Source organism: Gossypium hirsutum, chromosome A11 (assembly GCF_007990345.1).
Source record: "Gossypium hirsutum isolate 1008001.06 chromosome A11, Gossypium_hirsutum_v2.1, whole genome shotgun sequence".
In the NCBI taxonomy this organism is placed as follows: Eukaryota; Viridiplantae; Streptophyta; class Magnoliopsida; order Malvales; family Malvaceae; genus Gossypium; species Gossypium hirsutum.
The window spans coordinates 14,585,158-14,602,855 of NC_053434.1; the positions used below are offsets into that span (position 1 = coordinate 14,585,158).

At 33.5% G+C, this 17,698-nt stretch overlaps 2 protein-coding genes across 8 annotated transcripts; both read left to right on the forward strand.

Moving 5' to 3' along the window:
- Window positions 1-925: 925 nt before the first annotated feature.
- On the forward strand, window positions 926-8,444 carry LOC107924030 (guanylate-binding protein 5). Of its 7 annotated transcripts, none has more exons than XR_005904881.1 (18): window positions 926-1,402; window positions 2,632-2,734; window positions 3,252-3,321; window positions 3,450-3,488; window positions 3,558-3,675; window positions 3,758-3,815; window positions 4,466-4,530; window positions 4,679-4,685; window positions 4,782-4,842; window positions 5,111-5,170; window positions 5,280-5,299; window positions 5,386-5,451; window positions 5,815-5,997; window positions 6,132-6,389; window positions 6,957-7,169; window positions 7,600-7,658; window positions 7,757-7,871; window positions 8,044-8,163. XR_005904881.1 is itself a non-coding variant. In XM_016854285.2 (18 exons), the coding sequence occupies exons 2-18, from the start codon at window positions 1,314-1,316 to the stop codon at window positions 8,183-8,185; spliced, it is 1,824 nt and encodes a 607-aa protein (XP_016709774.2). In that variant the 5' UTR covers window positions 928-1,138; window positions 1,248-1,313; the 3' UTR covers window positions 8,186-8,444. The 7 variants fall into 7 exon arrangements, 6 of the variants coding, with proteins under 6 accessions (XP_016709774.2, XP_016709776.2, XP_016709775.2 ...); XM_016854285.2 differs by having other exon boundaries at window positions 928-1,138; window positions 1,248-1,402; window positions 7,600-7,871; window positions 8,044-8,444; XM_016854286.2 differs by adding an exon at window positions 8,290-8,444 and having other exon boundaries at window positions 933-1,402; window positions 7,600-7,871; window positions 8,044-8,208.
- A 325-nt stretch (window positions 8,445-8,769) lies between these two features.
- Window positions 8,770-10,585, forward strand: LOC107924031 (DJ-1 protein homolog E). Its single transcript, XM_016854290.2, has 4 exons — window positions 8,770-9,142; window positions 9,263-9,724; window positions 9,801-10,163; window positions 10,258-10,585. The coding sequence occupies exons 1-4, from the start codon at window positions 8,963-8,965 to the stop codon at window positions 10,438-10,440; spliced, it is 1,188 nt and encodes a 395-aa protein (XP_016709779.1). The 5' UTR covers window positions 8,770-8,962; the 3' UTR covers window positions 10,441-10,585.
- The last annotated feature ends 7,113 nt before the right edge of the window (window positions 10,586-17,698 follow it).

Genomic DNA, 17,698 nt, shown 5'->3' on the forward strand with positions numbered 1-17,698 from the left:
AGTTATTAGTTTAACTTCAGTAAGAAATATTACAAAATAGTTATACAAATATTTTATTATTATTAAACAACGATTTAGGCTTAGAAGTCATGCTAATAAAACACTCAAACATTAGCTTCTGCTAATGCATTGACAATGCCTAAATATACTTAACGAAACAAATGGAATATTAAGTGTAATTGCTTACATAAAAAATCAACAAAATACTAAATGGTTCCCTCTATAGGTTCAAATCAACATTGAACACGATATAAGATAGAAGCCTACACTCATCGTGCTTACAATTAGTGTGTTGAAAGTGCTTGTCTTGTTTCATGGAGTTTTGAACCAAGAAAGAAGACCTAAAGCTGGAGAAAAAAAAAACCTGTCAGTTCAATTCAAACATAAATATATGGAGTTCGGGTGGACCTTAAACTGATCACTTATTATGTTACACTAGATTTTATTTTGGATTAATCATGGGCTTTTTATTCCAATTTAATTTCAACCCTTATATTTTTTTCCATTTAAAGTGACACTAATGAATTTTACGTGATGGTTTGATGGTCAATAATATTCATTGTCCTAAATGTAGCCTAAATTTGAGTCGCACTGATCGTATTAGTTGTTTAGGCTCTACCCTATCATTGTAGTTCTCCCTTAAAAAAAATGCACTAATATACCAACCTTCTTTTATTTCTACTATATATAAAACTAAGTACAACCGATTAAAAATTTTAAAATAATGTGTGTTCTTGTGATCATTTTGCGTGTGTTTTATATTGACAAACTCAGAATTGTTGAAAATTTTCAAATTGACTATGAAAAAAAAAAGAACAAAAAAACAAAAATCATATTACTTTTCATCATCCAATGGAATCTAGACAAGCTTAAAACTCTATATTTATAATTAAGTTCAACATAGCAATACAGTGAAAAACTCGACCCAATCAATGATAAATAAAGCAAAAAAAAAAGTGTGAATTTTGGAAACCAAAATTTTTTGTTTGTAAAAGAAAATAAAAGGCTCGGAAGATGAAAACGGTGGTAGGCTAACTTAGAGCTTCAACTTCCCAGATCTGTCTGGACCGCTTGACGCTAAGTTGAAAAAACCTACGAGATGTACATTTGTGTTAACCCACCAATAGAACCAAGCCAAGTAAACTTTTGACCTTCTATCCTTCTTAACCACAACATACCCTCACCATAATTTCAATTCTGCACTTGTGACTTCCTTTCCACTTTCTTCATTTTTTTTTGTAGTGCAGCAGAACTCTCTTGGCACGCACCTTCACCATTCTATCTGCATTTGAACAATAGGATCTTTGCTAATAATGGATATTTCTCACTGGGTCTTTGTTGTTTCGGTTCTTCTCCTCTTTTTGGCATCTGGATCTTTCTCAATCGACAATTTTCACCAACCGTAAGTTTTCTTTTCTTTTGTTATGTTTAAAATTTTATGATTTCTTGTTGAATCACTTTTTAGCTATTGGAGTAGTTATCAGTTGATTAAGATGTGATGGAGTTACCTTTTTGCATGTTTCTAAGACCTCGGCGGGAGAAATTGGTTTATTGGTGGTTACCGCCTCCACTTTTCTCTAACAAAAAATTTGAAGTTTTAACTTTTTCTTTTCTTGGATGCGTTCCTGATTTGGTTTAAGAAGCTTAACATGAACTCTGAATGATTGTATTATTTTATTATCTATGTGTAATATAAGTAGAATAATGTTATGAGAGGCACTTTGAAACTTGATGGCGTTAGCCCTTATTGGCAATTGAAGTTAAACGGAAAAAAGAAATCTTGTTAAAAAAAGTCACAGCCGGATTCAAATCTAACATACAATTTCTTAGTTAGGATAGATCATGGTGGTCGTTTTTTGATTCGAACTAATGGAAATTAGCTTGCTCTCTAGAAGAGGTTTCACAGTTCCTCAGTTGTCTTAGATCACTCGTTTCTGGTGCGTTCTATCTTATAATTAGTATTGACTTTATCTTCATCTCACTTGGTTTGAAGTTAGAACGTTATGTTGAGTCTTTGGTTTATGTGAAGACCACCCAAACTTTTTTTAATGTTTCTCTGCTATATACTTCAAGCCTAAGGTTTATATATAAAGGCACAGTTTATTTTTGAGAGCAAAGCAAGTTTTATAGATCGTACGGTCTGTGACATCATACATGTGCACCAAAAGAAGCAAAGGTACAGGATAAGGATCCATATAACCATGCTTGGGTTGCATCATATCTAGATTATATGCGTTGTTGCTTTAAAACTGGGGAGTGTTTGTAAGCCGTTCTGCTTTTATGCTGATGCTAATAAATGGCCTTTTTTCCTTTAAAATTTCTCGTGCACTTACAGGAAAGATTTTGTGCTTATGATGCAGAATAATAGCATTAAGAAATGTGCTTTCCATAGGGAAATTCTTTTTTATTTTATTTTATTTTTTATTTTTTATGTATGAAGTACATGTAAATGCTGTTTAAGCGTGACATTCAAAATTTCCCTTGAAATCTGATTTTAATTTAGCACTAGCTTGATAGTTGTGCCTGCTTTTGCAATAACTTCACATAATCTCAATAGGTTGTAATGATCTTCAGTTTAATCTGATGCTGATCTCTTTTCCTGTTTTTCTTCACTTAAATTTATGCATATAGATTTCCTATTGTGGAGCCTGATCCTGGTCATACAAAGCTTCGCCTTTCGAGGGAAGGCTTGGAAGCCATCAGCAGAATAAATACCCCAATTGCAGCTGTTGCTGTAAGTTTAGATACCCTTCCCAGGCATGTAGTATACATTTGCAGTTTATTGGTTTTATTCTAGTGACCTGACTCTAGATATCTGTTAGACTCAAAATATGAATTGCTAAGGCAAGCTGCTCTAATTGGGTCCCCCCTTTCCCCCCTCTTTCCCAACCCAGGAAAGTAAGAAAATATTTTGCCCATGTTATAGAAAATATTAGCATTAGTGTGAGGAAATTCATCCCAAGTATGACTGTTGGCATTTCTATGGGAGGCGCATTTGTAAAATTGATGCATTGAATCATCAGTATTTATAGCACAGTGTAAATGTTAGTTGCATATAAGATGCAAATCATCCAATATTTACTGACTTCTTCAATGATATCTAACTCGTTATTCCGGGTGAATTGCTGGTTGACATTATTGGTTTATTCCTATAACAAAACGTATCAAATTTGATACTGCACCTAATTTTCCTTTCGAGATTAACATCATTGGTTTAAGTTCTCCCATTTTTACTCAAATCTTATATCCAGGTCATAGGTCCCTACCGCTCTGGCAAATCTTTTCTGCTGAATCAACTTCAATCACTGTCTTGTTATGAAGGTGCATTCCTTACTGCTTTATGCTCTTTTGTTGTTTTCAGACATTGTTGTCACTTCAATATTTTTTAAAATTTAAATGGGATCAATTTGACGACTTCTTGTTTACACTATTTCCTATTTATCCCTCAGGATTTGGTGTTGGGCACATGCGTGACACAAAAACAAAGGGTAGGACTGCAACAATATTACAGTTATGCACACCTGTTAAATAGGATGTTTACACTTTGTTTCTACCAGGAATTTGGGTTTGGGGAATACCGCTAGAATTGGATATTGATGGAGTAAGAACTTCTGTCTTTTACCTTGATACTGAGGGTTTTGAAAGTGTCGGGAAGTCAAACGTATATGACGATAGGTAATTCCAGCACATGTACTTCAACTTGCTTTATATGGTATATTTTTAGTTATATTGCTTTTTCTGATGTCTGTTCATGCAGGATTTTTGCTTTGGCTACTGTTATGAGCTCTGTACTGATTTATAACCTGCCTGAGACGGTTAGTTAATTCTTCCCTCTATATATATTTAGAACTTTTCCTTGTTTTTAGATGATCTTATTTGAAACGTTGACATATTTGGAAGCTGAAACGGCTAGTGTTTTGGTTCAAGCTAAAATTTGGAAAGCTAAGTGCATTCTTGGGATATAAGATTACAATTTACTGCTTTGACAAAAAACTTCGAGTAAAAGTTTGCTTAAATAGCTACTATATATGAAGTTTGGTTTTTCTAGATATTAAATAAATACTATGTAGGTGTGCGATCTCTGGTTAAGATATCTTACAATTGATTACTAAAACAAAGCAAAAAAAAAAGATCTTTTTGGGCTTTGATAAATTGAAAAGCGGTATCTGTATAAAATTTTCTTCAAACAGAAAAAACTTCTTCCAATATGAGAAGATATTGATAGTTGCCTGTCTCTTCTTGGCTAAAAATAAAGTGCTATCCTGGTGTTTTATATGGATTTCTCTTATTATACATTTATAAAAGCAATGTTGTCAATTTTAGCATTTAAGCTATTCATTTAGCATCACAGTCTATGCTTCATATTGTGGACATGTGACTAAAAGTCTTGTAGTCCAGAATTACTAGCTGCCTTTGATGGGTTGATTTTTTGTCGATAAACGTGTCTGTTCTGTTCTTTCATTAGGTCCGGGAAGCAGACATATCAAGGCTTTCATTTGCTGTTGAGCTTGCTGAAGAATTTTATGGAAGGTTTGCCCTTCTTCCATATACTGAATTGAAAGCATTATCAACTTATTACATACAATAAGGAAAATTGGTGCTATTTTGCATTTTAGTGCTTGTTAATTTTGACACTAACTTATCTTGTGGTTTTTGACAAACATTTCATGGCACACAGAGTGAAGGTAAATTTTGACCCCCTAAAATGCTTTCCTTATTTATGTTTGTGCAAATGAAGCTGTTTCGCTGTGGTGATTCTAGAGTAACTAAATTTCTTGTAGGGGCAGGATGTTGCTTTTGAACCTGCAAAACTTTTGTGGCTTATCCAGCGAGATTTTCTTGGTAAGTTGATAATTGCCTTCTGGGTAGCTTCAATAGCACTGCCTTTATCATTATAATTGCAACAGTGTCATCCCTTTTAAGTTTACATTCATCAAGAACTTGTTAATTTTATCTGTTTGGATATATGTCTGGTTAAAATTTCTTTGGATTCATTCACTATACTCTAAGCTTCATCTAAAATGCTGTGGTAGATTTGTGAGACATTCCTTTCCAAATGCCATTTGGCAGTTGTGCCTTTTCACTGCCATTTTTCTGGGTTTTTATGCAGAAGGGAAAACAGTGAAAGAAATGGTGGATGAGGCGCTTAGACATGTCCCTAACACTGGTGGTTAGTTTACTGGAGCATCCTTAGTTGTTAGATAGATGTTTGTTTATTTATATTAATTTTGCTTCAATTTTGGGATGGTCTTATGATGGTCTGTCTTTTGTGTCTTCAGGAGACAAAAATATTGATCAGGTATTCCTTTCATGACCTACTTGTAGGTTATCACTAATCTAATTTCATTCTTGATCAGAATTTCACAGTTTTTGGAACTTTGTCAGGTTAATCAGATCCGGGACTCCTTAGCTGTAATGGGGGATAACAGCACAGCATTTAGCCTACCCCAGGTATGAGTTTCAATTTTTTTTAACTTGTATATTACCTTAGCTCTTTACCCTTTCTCTCCATTCCGATGCTATTGTCATTCTGATCATAAACATAAACGGATGCTTGATGTGTATAGGACTTATGATGTCGTATATTTACATAAGACTTTTTTCAATTCATGGCCACATTCAATATTCATATTTGGTTTCACATGGTGGTAGAGAAGGCTAGGACATATATTTGTGCATGCTTTCACTGAGATTTAGGATGATGGAATGTGTGTATATTTCCCAAATAGTTGATTTGCTGCGTATTTATATTGCTTGTTGACAACTAATTGAAGTTATTGCTAAAATCTAAACCTTAACTAACTAATTAATTAGCATTTGAACTTACAGCCTCATCTCAGGCGAACAAAGCTTTGTGACCTGAAGGATGATGACCTTGATCCCATGTATGTTAAGAAAAGAGAGCAACTGAAAGAGCTTGTAGCTAGTATTATTCGCCCCAAGATTGTGCAGGGCAAATCTTTAAATGGAAAAGAGTTTGTTTCATTCCTGGAGAAGGTTAGTCTGTGTTCCTATTTCAGACTTTTTCTTCAATAAGTTACAGTTCTTGGATTGTGAGAATTCTTAAATTAGTCATTGTTAGGGATGGGATTGATTGATGTCTATAAATGCCTTTTGTTTTCATATTATAGATACTTGAAGCTTTGAATAAAGGGGAGATCCCATCAACAGGCTCTCTTGTAGAGGTTTTCAATAAAGGTATTGTAGAGCGATGTTTGAAGCTGTACAACGAAAGGATGGGAAAATTACGTTTACCTATGCCAGAGCAGTCCTTACAAGATGCCCATGACAGGTCTCAAGAGGAAGCAATGAAGGCTTTTGATGAACTACATTTTGGTCGTCGCCATGCAAAGACCTCTTTCAAGCAACTGGATGAAGACATCAAGGAGGTATTGACTGGCACTTTAGAGGGCATTACCTTTTCTTTTTGTTTTTCTAATCAATGATGATTTATCAATTCATACATTCAGATTTTCGTTCCTGAGTCATTCAAATTCTTGGTTCTTTCTATAAACGTATCAAATTCTAATTTAGTGGTTGTAAAAGGAGATTTTGTAAGTTGGTAGATGGTAGATAAGTTGGAAAAATAGACAACCATAACTTTAGTAGATACACATTTTTCAGATTTCAGCTATTTGATCCATTGCTATTGTCAACTAGCTGAAAATTTATATGAAGACATTTTTTTCGGGTAAACTATGTATAATGCTAGGCATGTTCCTGGGTTTTAAAAGTGATAAATCCTACTCTTTTAAATATTTTTGTATGTAATCTGATCTAGTAGACTACTAGCTTTTGTAATTCTCGTGTCCTTGATGTGGAAATTTTCGTCCAGGTAAATAACTGGGTTTTAGAAGTGATAAATCCTACTCTTTTAAATATTTTTGTGTGTAATCTGATCCAGTAGACTACTAGCTTTTGTAGTTCTTGTGTCCTTGATGTGGAAAATTGTCCAGGTAAATAAAAATATCATTATGGCGAATGAATATCACTCTGCAAGGCTCTGTGAGGCGCTGTATACCCAATGTGAAGACAACATGGACCAGCTTCAAGTCCTCAGACTTCCTTCTATGGCAAAATTTAATGCAGGTTTCCTGCAATGCAACCGAAGCTTTGAGCAGGAGTGCATTGGGCCTTCAAAAGCTAATTATGAACAACGGATGGTGAAGGTAATCTGGAATCTTTGCAGTTCCCTATTCAGCTTCTTTTTTCTTACAAAAAGTTCTTTTTTCCCTTCTGTTGCAATATTTAGAGGGAATGGTGGGAGTTCCATTCAATTTTATTGATAGAGTGTGTTAGAGAACATTTTGAAATGGAAACCGAGTCAGTTTAATGCTTGAATAGATGAAGTTTGGTTCTTTCTCCCGGTTGAACAAGTACTTCCAGTCTTTGAAGGTGGACATAAAACTAAAATAATTTCAACTACATTGAACACCATGATTTAGAAGGAATTGTGGGTGAGAAGGGGGCTGGATCATTTTTTAACTTACCTATATGGAATATACATATTTATAGTGCTTTCTAATTGAAACTGCAACAATTTTTATTGTCATGTCTTTGCTAAATAATATGTTTTTGAATGCATGATACATTTTGCAGATGATGGGTAAGTCGCGTTCTCTGTTTATCAAGGAATACAATCAACGACTCTTCAATTGGTTGGTGACCTTCTCCCTCATCATGGTGATGGTTGGCCGGTTTATCATAAAGTTCATATTGATTGAAATGGCAGCTTGGGTACTATTTATCTTCTTAGAGACATATACGAGGATGTTCTGGTCATCGGAGTCTCTTTACTACAACCCTGTGTGGCATTTTATTGTATCCACTTGGGAAACTATTGTCTACAATCCCATCCTTGATTTGGACAGGTAATATAACACTTTCGGTTGCATTTCTAAACAAACCTGCTTTGTCCTTGTAACTACTCGGCCAGGTACTCTTAGCAGAAGCATGTCAAAATGACTTCTCTACCATTCCAAAGTTGCAAATATAGTTAGTATCTGCAACCTGTTTATCTTCTGTGTTCATTTGTTTTTGTAGATGGGCCATTCCCATTGGTTGTACAGTAGCTCTTTGGATGCTTTATTGGCGGTGTTATGGCAGACGGAAACACAAGTCGCGATGGCTTTTACCTATGTATAATAGTCATAAAAGTGGCTCGAATAGACCAAGATCAGATTAATGGAGAAGCGAATGTACCATTTGGTATGCTTTTGATCGAATCATCTCAACTTGGGCGAGCTTTTCCATATTTTTTGACTTACGAAAGCTCCCCTTTAACCATAGATTGTCAAAGACTGGGAAAGAGCCAGAAGAAAAAGCATTAGGCAGCTACACTTGCAACATCTTTTACCGTACCATTTTAGAGAAACTGTTTGTATTAATATATAATCAGTCGATATGTTTGAAATGCCTATTATTTATAGCTTCAGCTTGCCTCATCTTGTTTGCCTGTAAAGCATCAACATCATTACATAAAAAGGTGGAAAATGGAAGCGTTAAACAACCTGACTAGTATACAATGAAGCCTGAACCCACTCAATGAAACTTGTCTAAGGAGAAAAGACAATGGGAATGTTACAAATGCTGCAAACTGAATGAATCTCGATTCTATTAACATCCGTTTCTTTTGTAATGTGGGTGAAATAATTGGATTCTAAATTTCATGTGAACTAATATATCTGAAGTTGCCTTTGCGTATACGACTCCTTCCCCTTATTCCCATGCCTTCTTAGCGGCGTCAAGTGGTTTATTTAGGAGAGAATCAACTTTCTTGCTTTGGGAAATGGAAAGCGACGGTTTTCATTTTTATCATTTTGCGTAACTGGCACGTGAAAACTGCCTCTTCATTACTTCCATTTGTTCTGACTCACCACCAACTCTAATTACATTATGCATATACATACAAACACTCTTTTGTTTTGGTAAATTACTCTTCCACTGCCAGTGATTGAACATCATGGGCTCTGTTGTGGAGAAATCTGCTTTGATAATCTGTGGCGACTACATGGAAGATTTCGAAGTGATGGTGCCTTTCCAAGTGCTGCAAGCCTTTGGTGTTCGAGTTGATTGCGTCTCTCCCACCAAATTACCTGGTCAAAAATGCTTCACTGCCATCCATGTGTCCTTGGGATTTGAGGTAAAATGCTTTGCTATTTCATCATACATGTATGGTTAGTTCCCACCAGGGTCCAGAAACAAAGGTACGCTGTTTTTGTTTCCAGGGCATTGAATATGAGAGTTTAAAATCTTTTTCCAGCATTACTCAGAACTGCCAGGCCATTTATTTACACTGAATTCGAACTTCAATGAAGTGGAGGTCGGATGCTATGATGCCCTGGTTATTCCTGGCGGCCGGTTCTCGGAGCACTTCAGCGTTGACGAGAGGGTCTTGAGCATTGTTAAAGCGTTTGCTGAAGCAGGAAAGCCTATTGTCACCACTTGCCATAGCCAACTCATTTTGGCGGCGGCAGGGCTTTTGAAAGGCAAGAAATGCACTGCCTTTGCAAGCATGAAACCAGTGATTGAGCTGGCGGGTGGTATTTGGTGGGAGCAACCTGGAATCACATCACCTTTTGACATTACTGCTTGTCTCAAAGATGGAAACATCTTGAGTTCCATAGGATGGCCAGCGCATGCTGAAATTCTCAAAACTTTGTTTGAATCCATGGGAGCTCGAATTCATACAACCAAGGCTAACTCAGTGCTTTTCCTTTGTGGGGTAAGAAAAATAAGCTCTTCACTAGGATGATAGTTACACGAATAAAACTGATCATAAATCTGTTGTGTTTTCCAAGGACTATGTAGAAGATTATGAATTCAATGTCCCATTCCGTGCGCTCCAAGCATTAGGGTGCAAGGTTGATGCAGTTACCCCAAGCAAGAAGAAGGGAGAAACCTGTGTCACTGCCATCCACGATGATGAAGGAGCCCAAGCCTTCAGCGAGAAACGTGGCCATAACTTGGTTATTACAGCCAATTGGAGTGATGTAAGTGTTTATGATTACGATTGCCTTGTTGTGCCGGGTGGGAGGTCCCCAGAGTTGCTGGTAATGAACGACAAAGCAGTCACTCTAGTGAAGGAATTCGCTGAGAGAAACAGGGTCATTGCTGGTGTTGGGCAAGGACAATGGCTCCTTGCTGCTGCTGGTGTTCTAAAGGTAATTTCTAACTATCGCTATTTGATTATACAATGGTTGCTGAAACCAAAGGAAGCTATGGGCTGTAAAACATTAATGACTTAATCTGATTCAGGGGAAGAGATGTGCAAGCGGGGATGGAATGAAGGTAATGGTGAAGATGGGTGGAGGGGAATTGGAAGAGTCTAAAGGGTGTGTCTCTGATGGAAAGCTGGTGACTGCTGTTGGATGGCCTGCCCTTCCTTATTTCATATCTCATTTGTCCAAACTTCTTGGTTTATCTTTGAGCTTTGAGTGAGGCCAAGTTTGGGTCTTTTCTGAAAGAACAAGGTTTGAACTATATGCATGAAAGTACTTTATGTGAGTTCAGCGAATAAAGTTGAATTTTGATCACCCTTGTAACTGGTTTTGCTATATTATAATAAGAGCACCTTTAAGGTTAATTAGAGTCCTCCCCTCGCTATGCTTCAAATTCTTAATTAAACAGTACAACTTTTCTTTTGATACTTTTAAATTTACCCAAACTACTTCCACCTACAAATTCTGCAACTATAATTCATTTGAATTATTATGCTAGAACCTTATCACTTATGAGTCAGGATATTAAAATCTCATTACAGAAAATAAAATCATCATAACTTGCATAAAACTAATTATTAACATTATGGGTGAAAGGAAGGGGCAGACTTAAATTTTTATCAAATTCCCCTTAAATTTATAATATTTTACTCGACACAAACACCTCCTTTTAAAAAAAAATTGAATTAGTATGATTAATTATGTAATATCTGTTGAAAAATGAATTAATATACTACCCCACTATTCTCGTTGTGGAGAGTTCGGGTCATGAATATGGGCGGACCATAATGGAGGCCAACGGGGCCTTGCTCTACCCCCCAAAAATTGAAAACTTCAATTAAAATTATTTTCAAAACTTTATTTAAGGTCTTCTAATTTTTTTCTTGAAATTCTCATTAAACATAAAAAAAAAATTTAATTAGACCCCCTAATTTTTTTTTAAAAAAATCATTAAACTCTTAAATTTTTTGAAAATTTTAGTTAGCCTCTTAAAACTTAGTCGCAAGATGTATCTCTAATCTCAAATATTCTAAGGTGCGTGAGGTCTGGTAGCAAGCAGGACTCCACATTTCACACTACTCTTGCTACAAATTCGCTTTGTATCTGTTGAGATTGCAAGATGTTGTAACAAGGGGGAAGGCCATTGTCATGTTGCGGAGCATTTGGTTCCACAGAAACTTGTTTTGCTAGCAACATAAGGGTGTATCAACATCTCATATTGTTTTATTTGCTGATTTGTTTTTTTGCGGAATTGGAATGAACTACGGGTTCTTTGATCAAGTTCAATCAAGGCTAGGTTCTAGTTTCACGGGCTGTGGATTAAAGTCCGTGACAAATGCTCAAATAGTGTCTCATGGAGATTAACTGATTAAATGGGCCTCATTGACCCTACTTGAACTGGCTTGACTCGTGGAACATATGGAGAAGTACATCTATTTGAAGTCTTGGTGACTTAGTGAAACACTTTACTAAAACTAAAGTTACTAGTAAAACTAAAGTTCCACAGCCAATTGAAGGAATCTATACCAACTTGACTATGAGACGGTGGTGTCAAATCAATGGAAAGAAATTTCTCATATGAGTATCTATGTCTACAACTCTGTAACATCCCCAAAATTTTGAGTTCAAAATAGTGACAAATAAATGATAAACTAGTCAGAATTTGAGAAAGCCAGAAAATGAGAATTATCAGTGCTATGATACATTAAAGATAAGTATTGAAGGCAATAGGAAAAATATGCATAATAAATCTGGGGTATTGACTAAATTGTAAGAGAGTAAAAAATATTGGACCTAAAGTGAAATTTTAAAATTAAAATGATAAAATGGTCTTGAATGAAAAAGAAGGAGCAACTAAAGGAGGAAATTTACCAAAACAAAAGATGAATCATCCATGGAATTGTAGAAAAGTAAAGGTTAAAAATGGTAAGTATTGGAGAAGATAATTATGGAGACTTAATGATTAAGGATTAAAATTGACGGCAAAACATGATTGAAGGGTCAAAGTTAAATAATTAATTTAAAAGATATATTGATTAGATTTTTATATAAAAAAAGTCTAAAGAAATTGAGAGAAATAAAGGGAAAAGGGCTATAAATCAACCATCACCCCATGGTTCTCACGTTACCCTCCATGGCTATTAACTTAAATTTTGTTTTTCTTTCAATTTAGTTCTTTTTACCATTTCTTAACCAATTGGGCTCCAACATTCAAAATTTTTCCATAAGTAGTAGATGAAATTAATAGAAAAGAGTGGTAACTATATCAATTTCATAAGATAAGCATCTGCGATTGTCTTAGAGGAGAGAGAAAATAAGGGATTGTAAAGAATACAAGCAATTGAGGTAAGTACTTTAATATTTCTATTTTATATAATTTAAACCAAGTATAGAGTATACTAAATTGATCTAATTATTTGTGAATATGCAAATAATATGTATGAATTTAAATAAGTACAATGAAGTAGTAGGAAAATGATTAAATTGCAAAATGTACAAAAGCTTATGCGTGAGAAATAGTATTGTGTTAGAAAGTTTAAAATGAGATGTTGAGTGCTAGTGAATTAGTTACAAAATGATTTTATAGTGAATATTAGATGATGAATTCTCATGATGCTAAGGATTAAATTGTAAAAGTTATAAAATTTATAATTGAAATAAGAAAAGTTATTTTAAAGCTATATGTTGATAATAAGTGAGATCTAAGGATTAAACTAGATGATAATTAAAAGTATAATGGTTATGTGTGACTAAATGAAAGTTAATGCAAACAATCTTGAAAAGGTAAATATTAGCACCAAATAGTTTTGGACAACAGCAGTGGTTTCACTTTGAAAATTCACCAAAAATTTTAGAGTTCGAAATAGAGGTTAAATCAAATATAAAATTAAACAATATTGAGTCTAGTTTCACGTAAAAGAAACAATATAAGCAACAAAATTGTATATTGTGAAATATAATAATTTATGTGACACAAGGTCAGAATGATTTCGGGTTTATCTATTCTAATTTTGAAAAATCATTATAAATTGTACAAAAATGTTTAGAAAATGAAATTTATATGGATAAAAGCTTCATGAGTCTACTTTCAAGGGAAATAAACTGTATCAATTGGCTTAAATAAAAATTCCGAAAATTTTATGGTAGAAACTTCATCGAGTCTAGTTTCAAGAACAAAAAACGGCAATTAATTTCAAATCCTGTAGGTTGAGATATAAATATTTTAGTGACTTCCACTCAATGGAAAATTTTCATAAAAGTATATATGAGATTAGAGGAACCTTAATTAATATCACGCCTAGACATGGTATGTTAAGATTCAAAGATTTATATAAATATATAAATAAACATTAAGGGTGTGGATTAGAGTGGAGGAGGAGGAAAATATTTGGAGAATTATAATACTAAGAAATTGATACAAAGGATGGTTTTATTAATCTATAAAGGAAGTGCAAATGTTTTATTGAAACACTAAGTGACTGATGTAAAATGAATTAAGAAGACCCTAATTGACAAATTGATTGTTAAATATTACTAATAATAATGATAGGTAAAGAAGATAAACTAATTTAAAGCAAGTCCTCTAAAGGACTTCATTGTAAAATGTTGATAATTGTATTAATTTATCAAATTTGGAATTACTGGCATGATCATAAGGTTCAATTACAGAATATTATATGTTTAAGAATAAGTGGTTGGATAATGATTTTTTATAATAAATTTAGTATGTTTTAAGATTGAAAAGAAAAAGGATAAAATATGAAGGATTAAAGTGGTAAATTAACCCAGGATGAAAATGAAGCACAGAATGTCAATTTGGTGTAGATTACCAAGCTAAAAGTATCGATACATTGGGTATTTGTTTTAAAATTTTCAATTTCAAAACTCAAAACGATATCGATACATTATAGGGTATCAATACCTAAGTTATAGTATCGATAGCTTAGTGGTGGTTTTGATACTTGGGCCCTGTTTGGTGTAAAATGTGATTCTGAAACAAAATTTCACAGGAAAATTCCACCCGGTGTAGTCCTATATTGTGGTTTGTGGAGATAACACATTAATAAGTTTAAAATATGTTCAGGTAAGGAATTAGATTAAATGATTTAGCAAAAAATTCTCTGGCACTCAAATGTGACATTCTTATATTTGACTTGAAAGTCGAGTCAGGTATAGAGGTGTTACAAACTCTCAAATCCTTACAATGCTCCTTGAAAAGTCCAATATCCAATAGTCAATTCAAAACTTTATTTTTCCACCATTCCTCACAATATAAGAGATGTTGTCCATCAAAGTTTGCTAAATTGTAGAGCGTGATTTCTATATAAAAGAGCAAATTTTTTTGTTGATCTTGGCCAAACATCCCTCTCTCATTTTATATTTGTTTCGTAAGAGAACCAAAAAAGCTCATTTTGTTAAAATGCTAAAGCCAAATTTTATCATAAAAGCTTCATTATGTTCCTTAAACCGCATTAATCCAATACTATTATTGCCCATTGATTAACAAGAAGTCTCTCAACTTATTAACGAGGACTTTAATTATGAATCGTTTGCAACTAAAATTGTCCATAGGCCAGACTGAGGTCATGTTCTGAAAAAGTTTCCATGCCTAGGCCCATTTTCGGCCCAGCCTAACTCGCCCAAAAAGCTCATTTCACAGTTAAAAAATAATAAAATATTTAAAACTATATATTTTAATTGGTATAATATATATTTTATAATCAAATTTAAATTTAAATTTAATTTTTTTTACTATTTAAATTGAATTCGAGTTGGACTAAGCCATTTCAAAATAAAAAAAAAAATCTTTGTACAAACTCAGTCCAAATCAAACTGAGCCTATCGAGACAGGCAAGCTACCTGGCACTTGGATAAATCCAAGTGTTGAATTTGAATGAAAATCCTTTATTTCATTTACTGCAAAATTTACCATCTAAGTTTTATCAGTGACACACTATTTGTAACTAAAAACTTTAATGGAAGTAACATTCCAAATGTTTTAAAACTCCCATTTTAAGTCTCATTAGTCTTTTTTGGAAGTTATAAATTAATGTGTTTACTATGAGAAATTATTTTATGGACTCTTTCCACCACATCATCCATAGTCCTGCCTAATTTCATGAAAGTTGCATTCCAAATGTTTTAAAACTGCCATTTTAAGTCTCACCAGTCTTTTTTGGAAGTATAATTATACATTAATGTGTTTACCATGAGAAATTATTTTATGGACTCTTTCCATCACATCATCTGTAGTCCTGCCCAATTTAAAGAAGACATATTATCTCTTTTTCTTTTAGTCCATATCATATGTACATTTGGACTAAGCTTTCAAATCAAAGATGATGTGTTTTTTTTATTAAGTGGGACCATGAATGATGTGGTGGAAATGGTTCATAAAATAATTTCTCGCTTACCACTCTAGCAAAGAATCTTAAGTTTATAATTATCAATATTTTAGCTATCATGATATATTTATAATAAACATAATACATTTTCATCACCAATTTCTAATCTTTTAATGATCTTTGATTTGATTTAGTGTATAGAATAGCAAAAATAATTGTTAAGAGATTTTCATTTGAAAATGAGTGAAGTTATGGACGTTAAAAGCAACCCTAAAGGTAAGATCTTGATGCCATAAGAGCATTTGGAATGATTTGGTTCATGGGTTTATTGGTTTTAAATGTTTTATTTTCATTTTAATGTTTGGATTGATGATTTTTTTTTGGTAAAAGATAAGAAAATATACAACCAATTAAGCTACACCAAGAGTGTTATCTGTAAATGATAAGTTATAAAAGTAACATATTTTAATCTTATTCTTAATACATTTTTGGATGATTAATTAAGCAAATTAGTGAATTTGATGCTCCTAATCCTTTAAATTCATGTTTCTATACTTAGGAAAGCATTTGGGAGCGAAAGGAGCGAAAAATGAGCCAAAATCGGACAAATAGAGCTATTTTTAGGAGCCACATAGCCTGGGCATTTCCACACAGGCTGAACGCATCTCATGTGTTCCACACGAGCTGGACATACGCCCATGTGTGCCACACGGGCTGAACACACACCCATGTGTCAGCTTGTGTTGATTTCGCACCCTACTTCCCAAATACACGGAAAAACACAATTTTGGGCTTTCTGAGCATTCTAAAGTGTATAAATATAAATTAAAAGAAGACATAAGGGAGCCATCAGAGAAGATCGAAGAAAACACTCGAAGAACACCATCAGAATCAACTCGGAAGTGGATCTCCATCAAGATCGAAGATCTCCTTTTAATTTCTTTTGAAGTTTTATTGAGCTTCTTTATGTCTTTGTGGTTATTCTGACTTTGAGATGTTTCTATTTATGATTATAAATAAATTCCCTAGATACCTAGGGATGATGAAACCTATGATGAATCCTTTTATTTAATGTCCACTTTTACGTGATAAATACTTGATTCTTATTATCAATTATGTATACTTATTTCTTGTTTTAATATTTTCGAGATATTAATTCATGTTTAATATGCTTAATTCAGTGGAGGAAAAGTCCCTTTTTAAGAGTAGATGTAGCATAATTGAGTGAAGTTGCATGCAATCCTAGAAATAGGACGACACAAATCTACTGGATTAGAGTTAAATCTAATAAGAGAATCCATAGATCAAGTTAATGTGATAATGGAGGTTTTAATTTGAAAGTGATTTCAATTAATCAACCTAGAGTCAGTTGTTCTTACTCTAAAAAAAGATATTAATATAATTTAGGGATTTCTACGAATCAAGACACAAGTGAATAAATCGTTTAATTCAGATTCATAAGAATAGGTGAAGTCTAGGTGGATTATTTCTTTGGTATTGTCTATCTCATTGGTTAATATTCATTTATTTCCTTGATTTATTCTTTGTTACGTTTTTAGTTAAATTAGTTTAGTAATTTTAGGTTAAAACACATCACTCCAATTTTTAGACTAAATAATAGAAAAATGGTAATTACTAATACTTTTAGTCCTCATGGATACGATATCTTTACTCACTGTAGCTATACTATTGTTCAATAAGTGCGCTTGCCTTTGTTATATTTATAGTTAGTTCAGTGATAATCAAGTTTTTAGCGCCGTTTTCGAGGACTAAAATATTAGGAACACTTTTTTTTATTAATTTAACCATTTTTATTTTTATTATCTTTTTGTTTTCAGTTTAATATTTACATTTACATTTTTTTCTTTTATTTACTTCTGGCAGATTCTTTTGGTTTATGACTAGAAGAAGGCCATCGGGACCATTTTTATTTATTAATTTAGCCATTTTTATTTTGATTATCTTTTTGTTTTCAGTTTAATATTTGCATTTACATTTTTTTCTTTTATTTACTTCTGGCAGATTCTTTTGGTTTATGACTAGAAGAAGGCCATCGGGACCATTTTTATTTGACAGTGAAATTGAAAGTACAGCTTGCAGAAACCGTAAAGAAGTAAGGTAGAGTTGAGAAAA

Bases quoted from the DNA above. Each gene is read 5' to 3' on its own strand.
- LOC107924030 (XM_016854285.2), top strand. From the start codon at position 1,314: ATGGATATTTCTCACTGGGTCTTTGTTGTTTCGGTTCTTCTCCTCTTT. The intron at 3,489-3,557 runs GTAGGACTGCAA...TGTTTCTACCAG, and splicing joins GCGTGACACAAAAACAAAGG to GAATTTGGGTTTGGGGAATA. The intron at 3,816-4,465 runs GTTAGTTAATTC...TTCTTTCATTAG, and splicing joins TTTATAACCTGCCTGAGACG to GTCCGGGAAGCAGACATATC.
- LOC107924031 (XM_016854290.2), top strand. From the start codon at position 8,963: ATGGGCTCTGTTGTGGAGAAATCTGCTTTGATAATCTGTGGCGACTAC. The intron at 9,143-9,262 runs GTAAAATGCTTT...ATCTTTTTCCAG, and splicing joins ATGTGTCCTTGGGATTTGAG to CATTACTCAGAACTGCCAGG. The intron at 9,725-9,800 runs GTAAGAAAAATA...GTGTTTTCCAAG, and splicing joins CAGTGCTTTTCCTTTGTGGG to GACTATGTAGAAGATTATGA.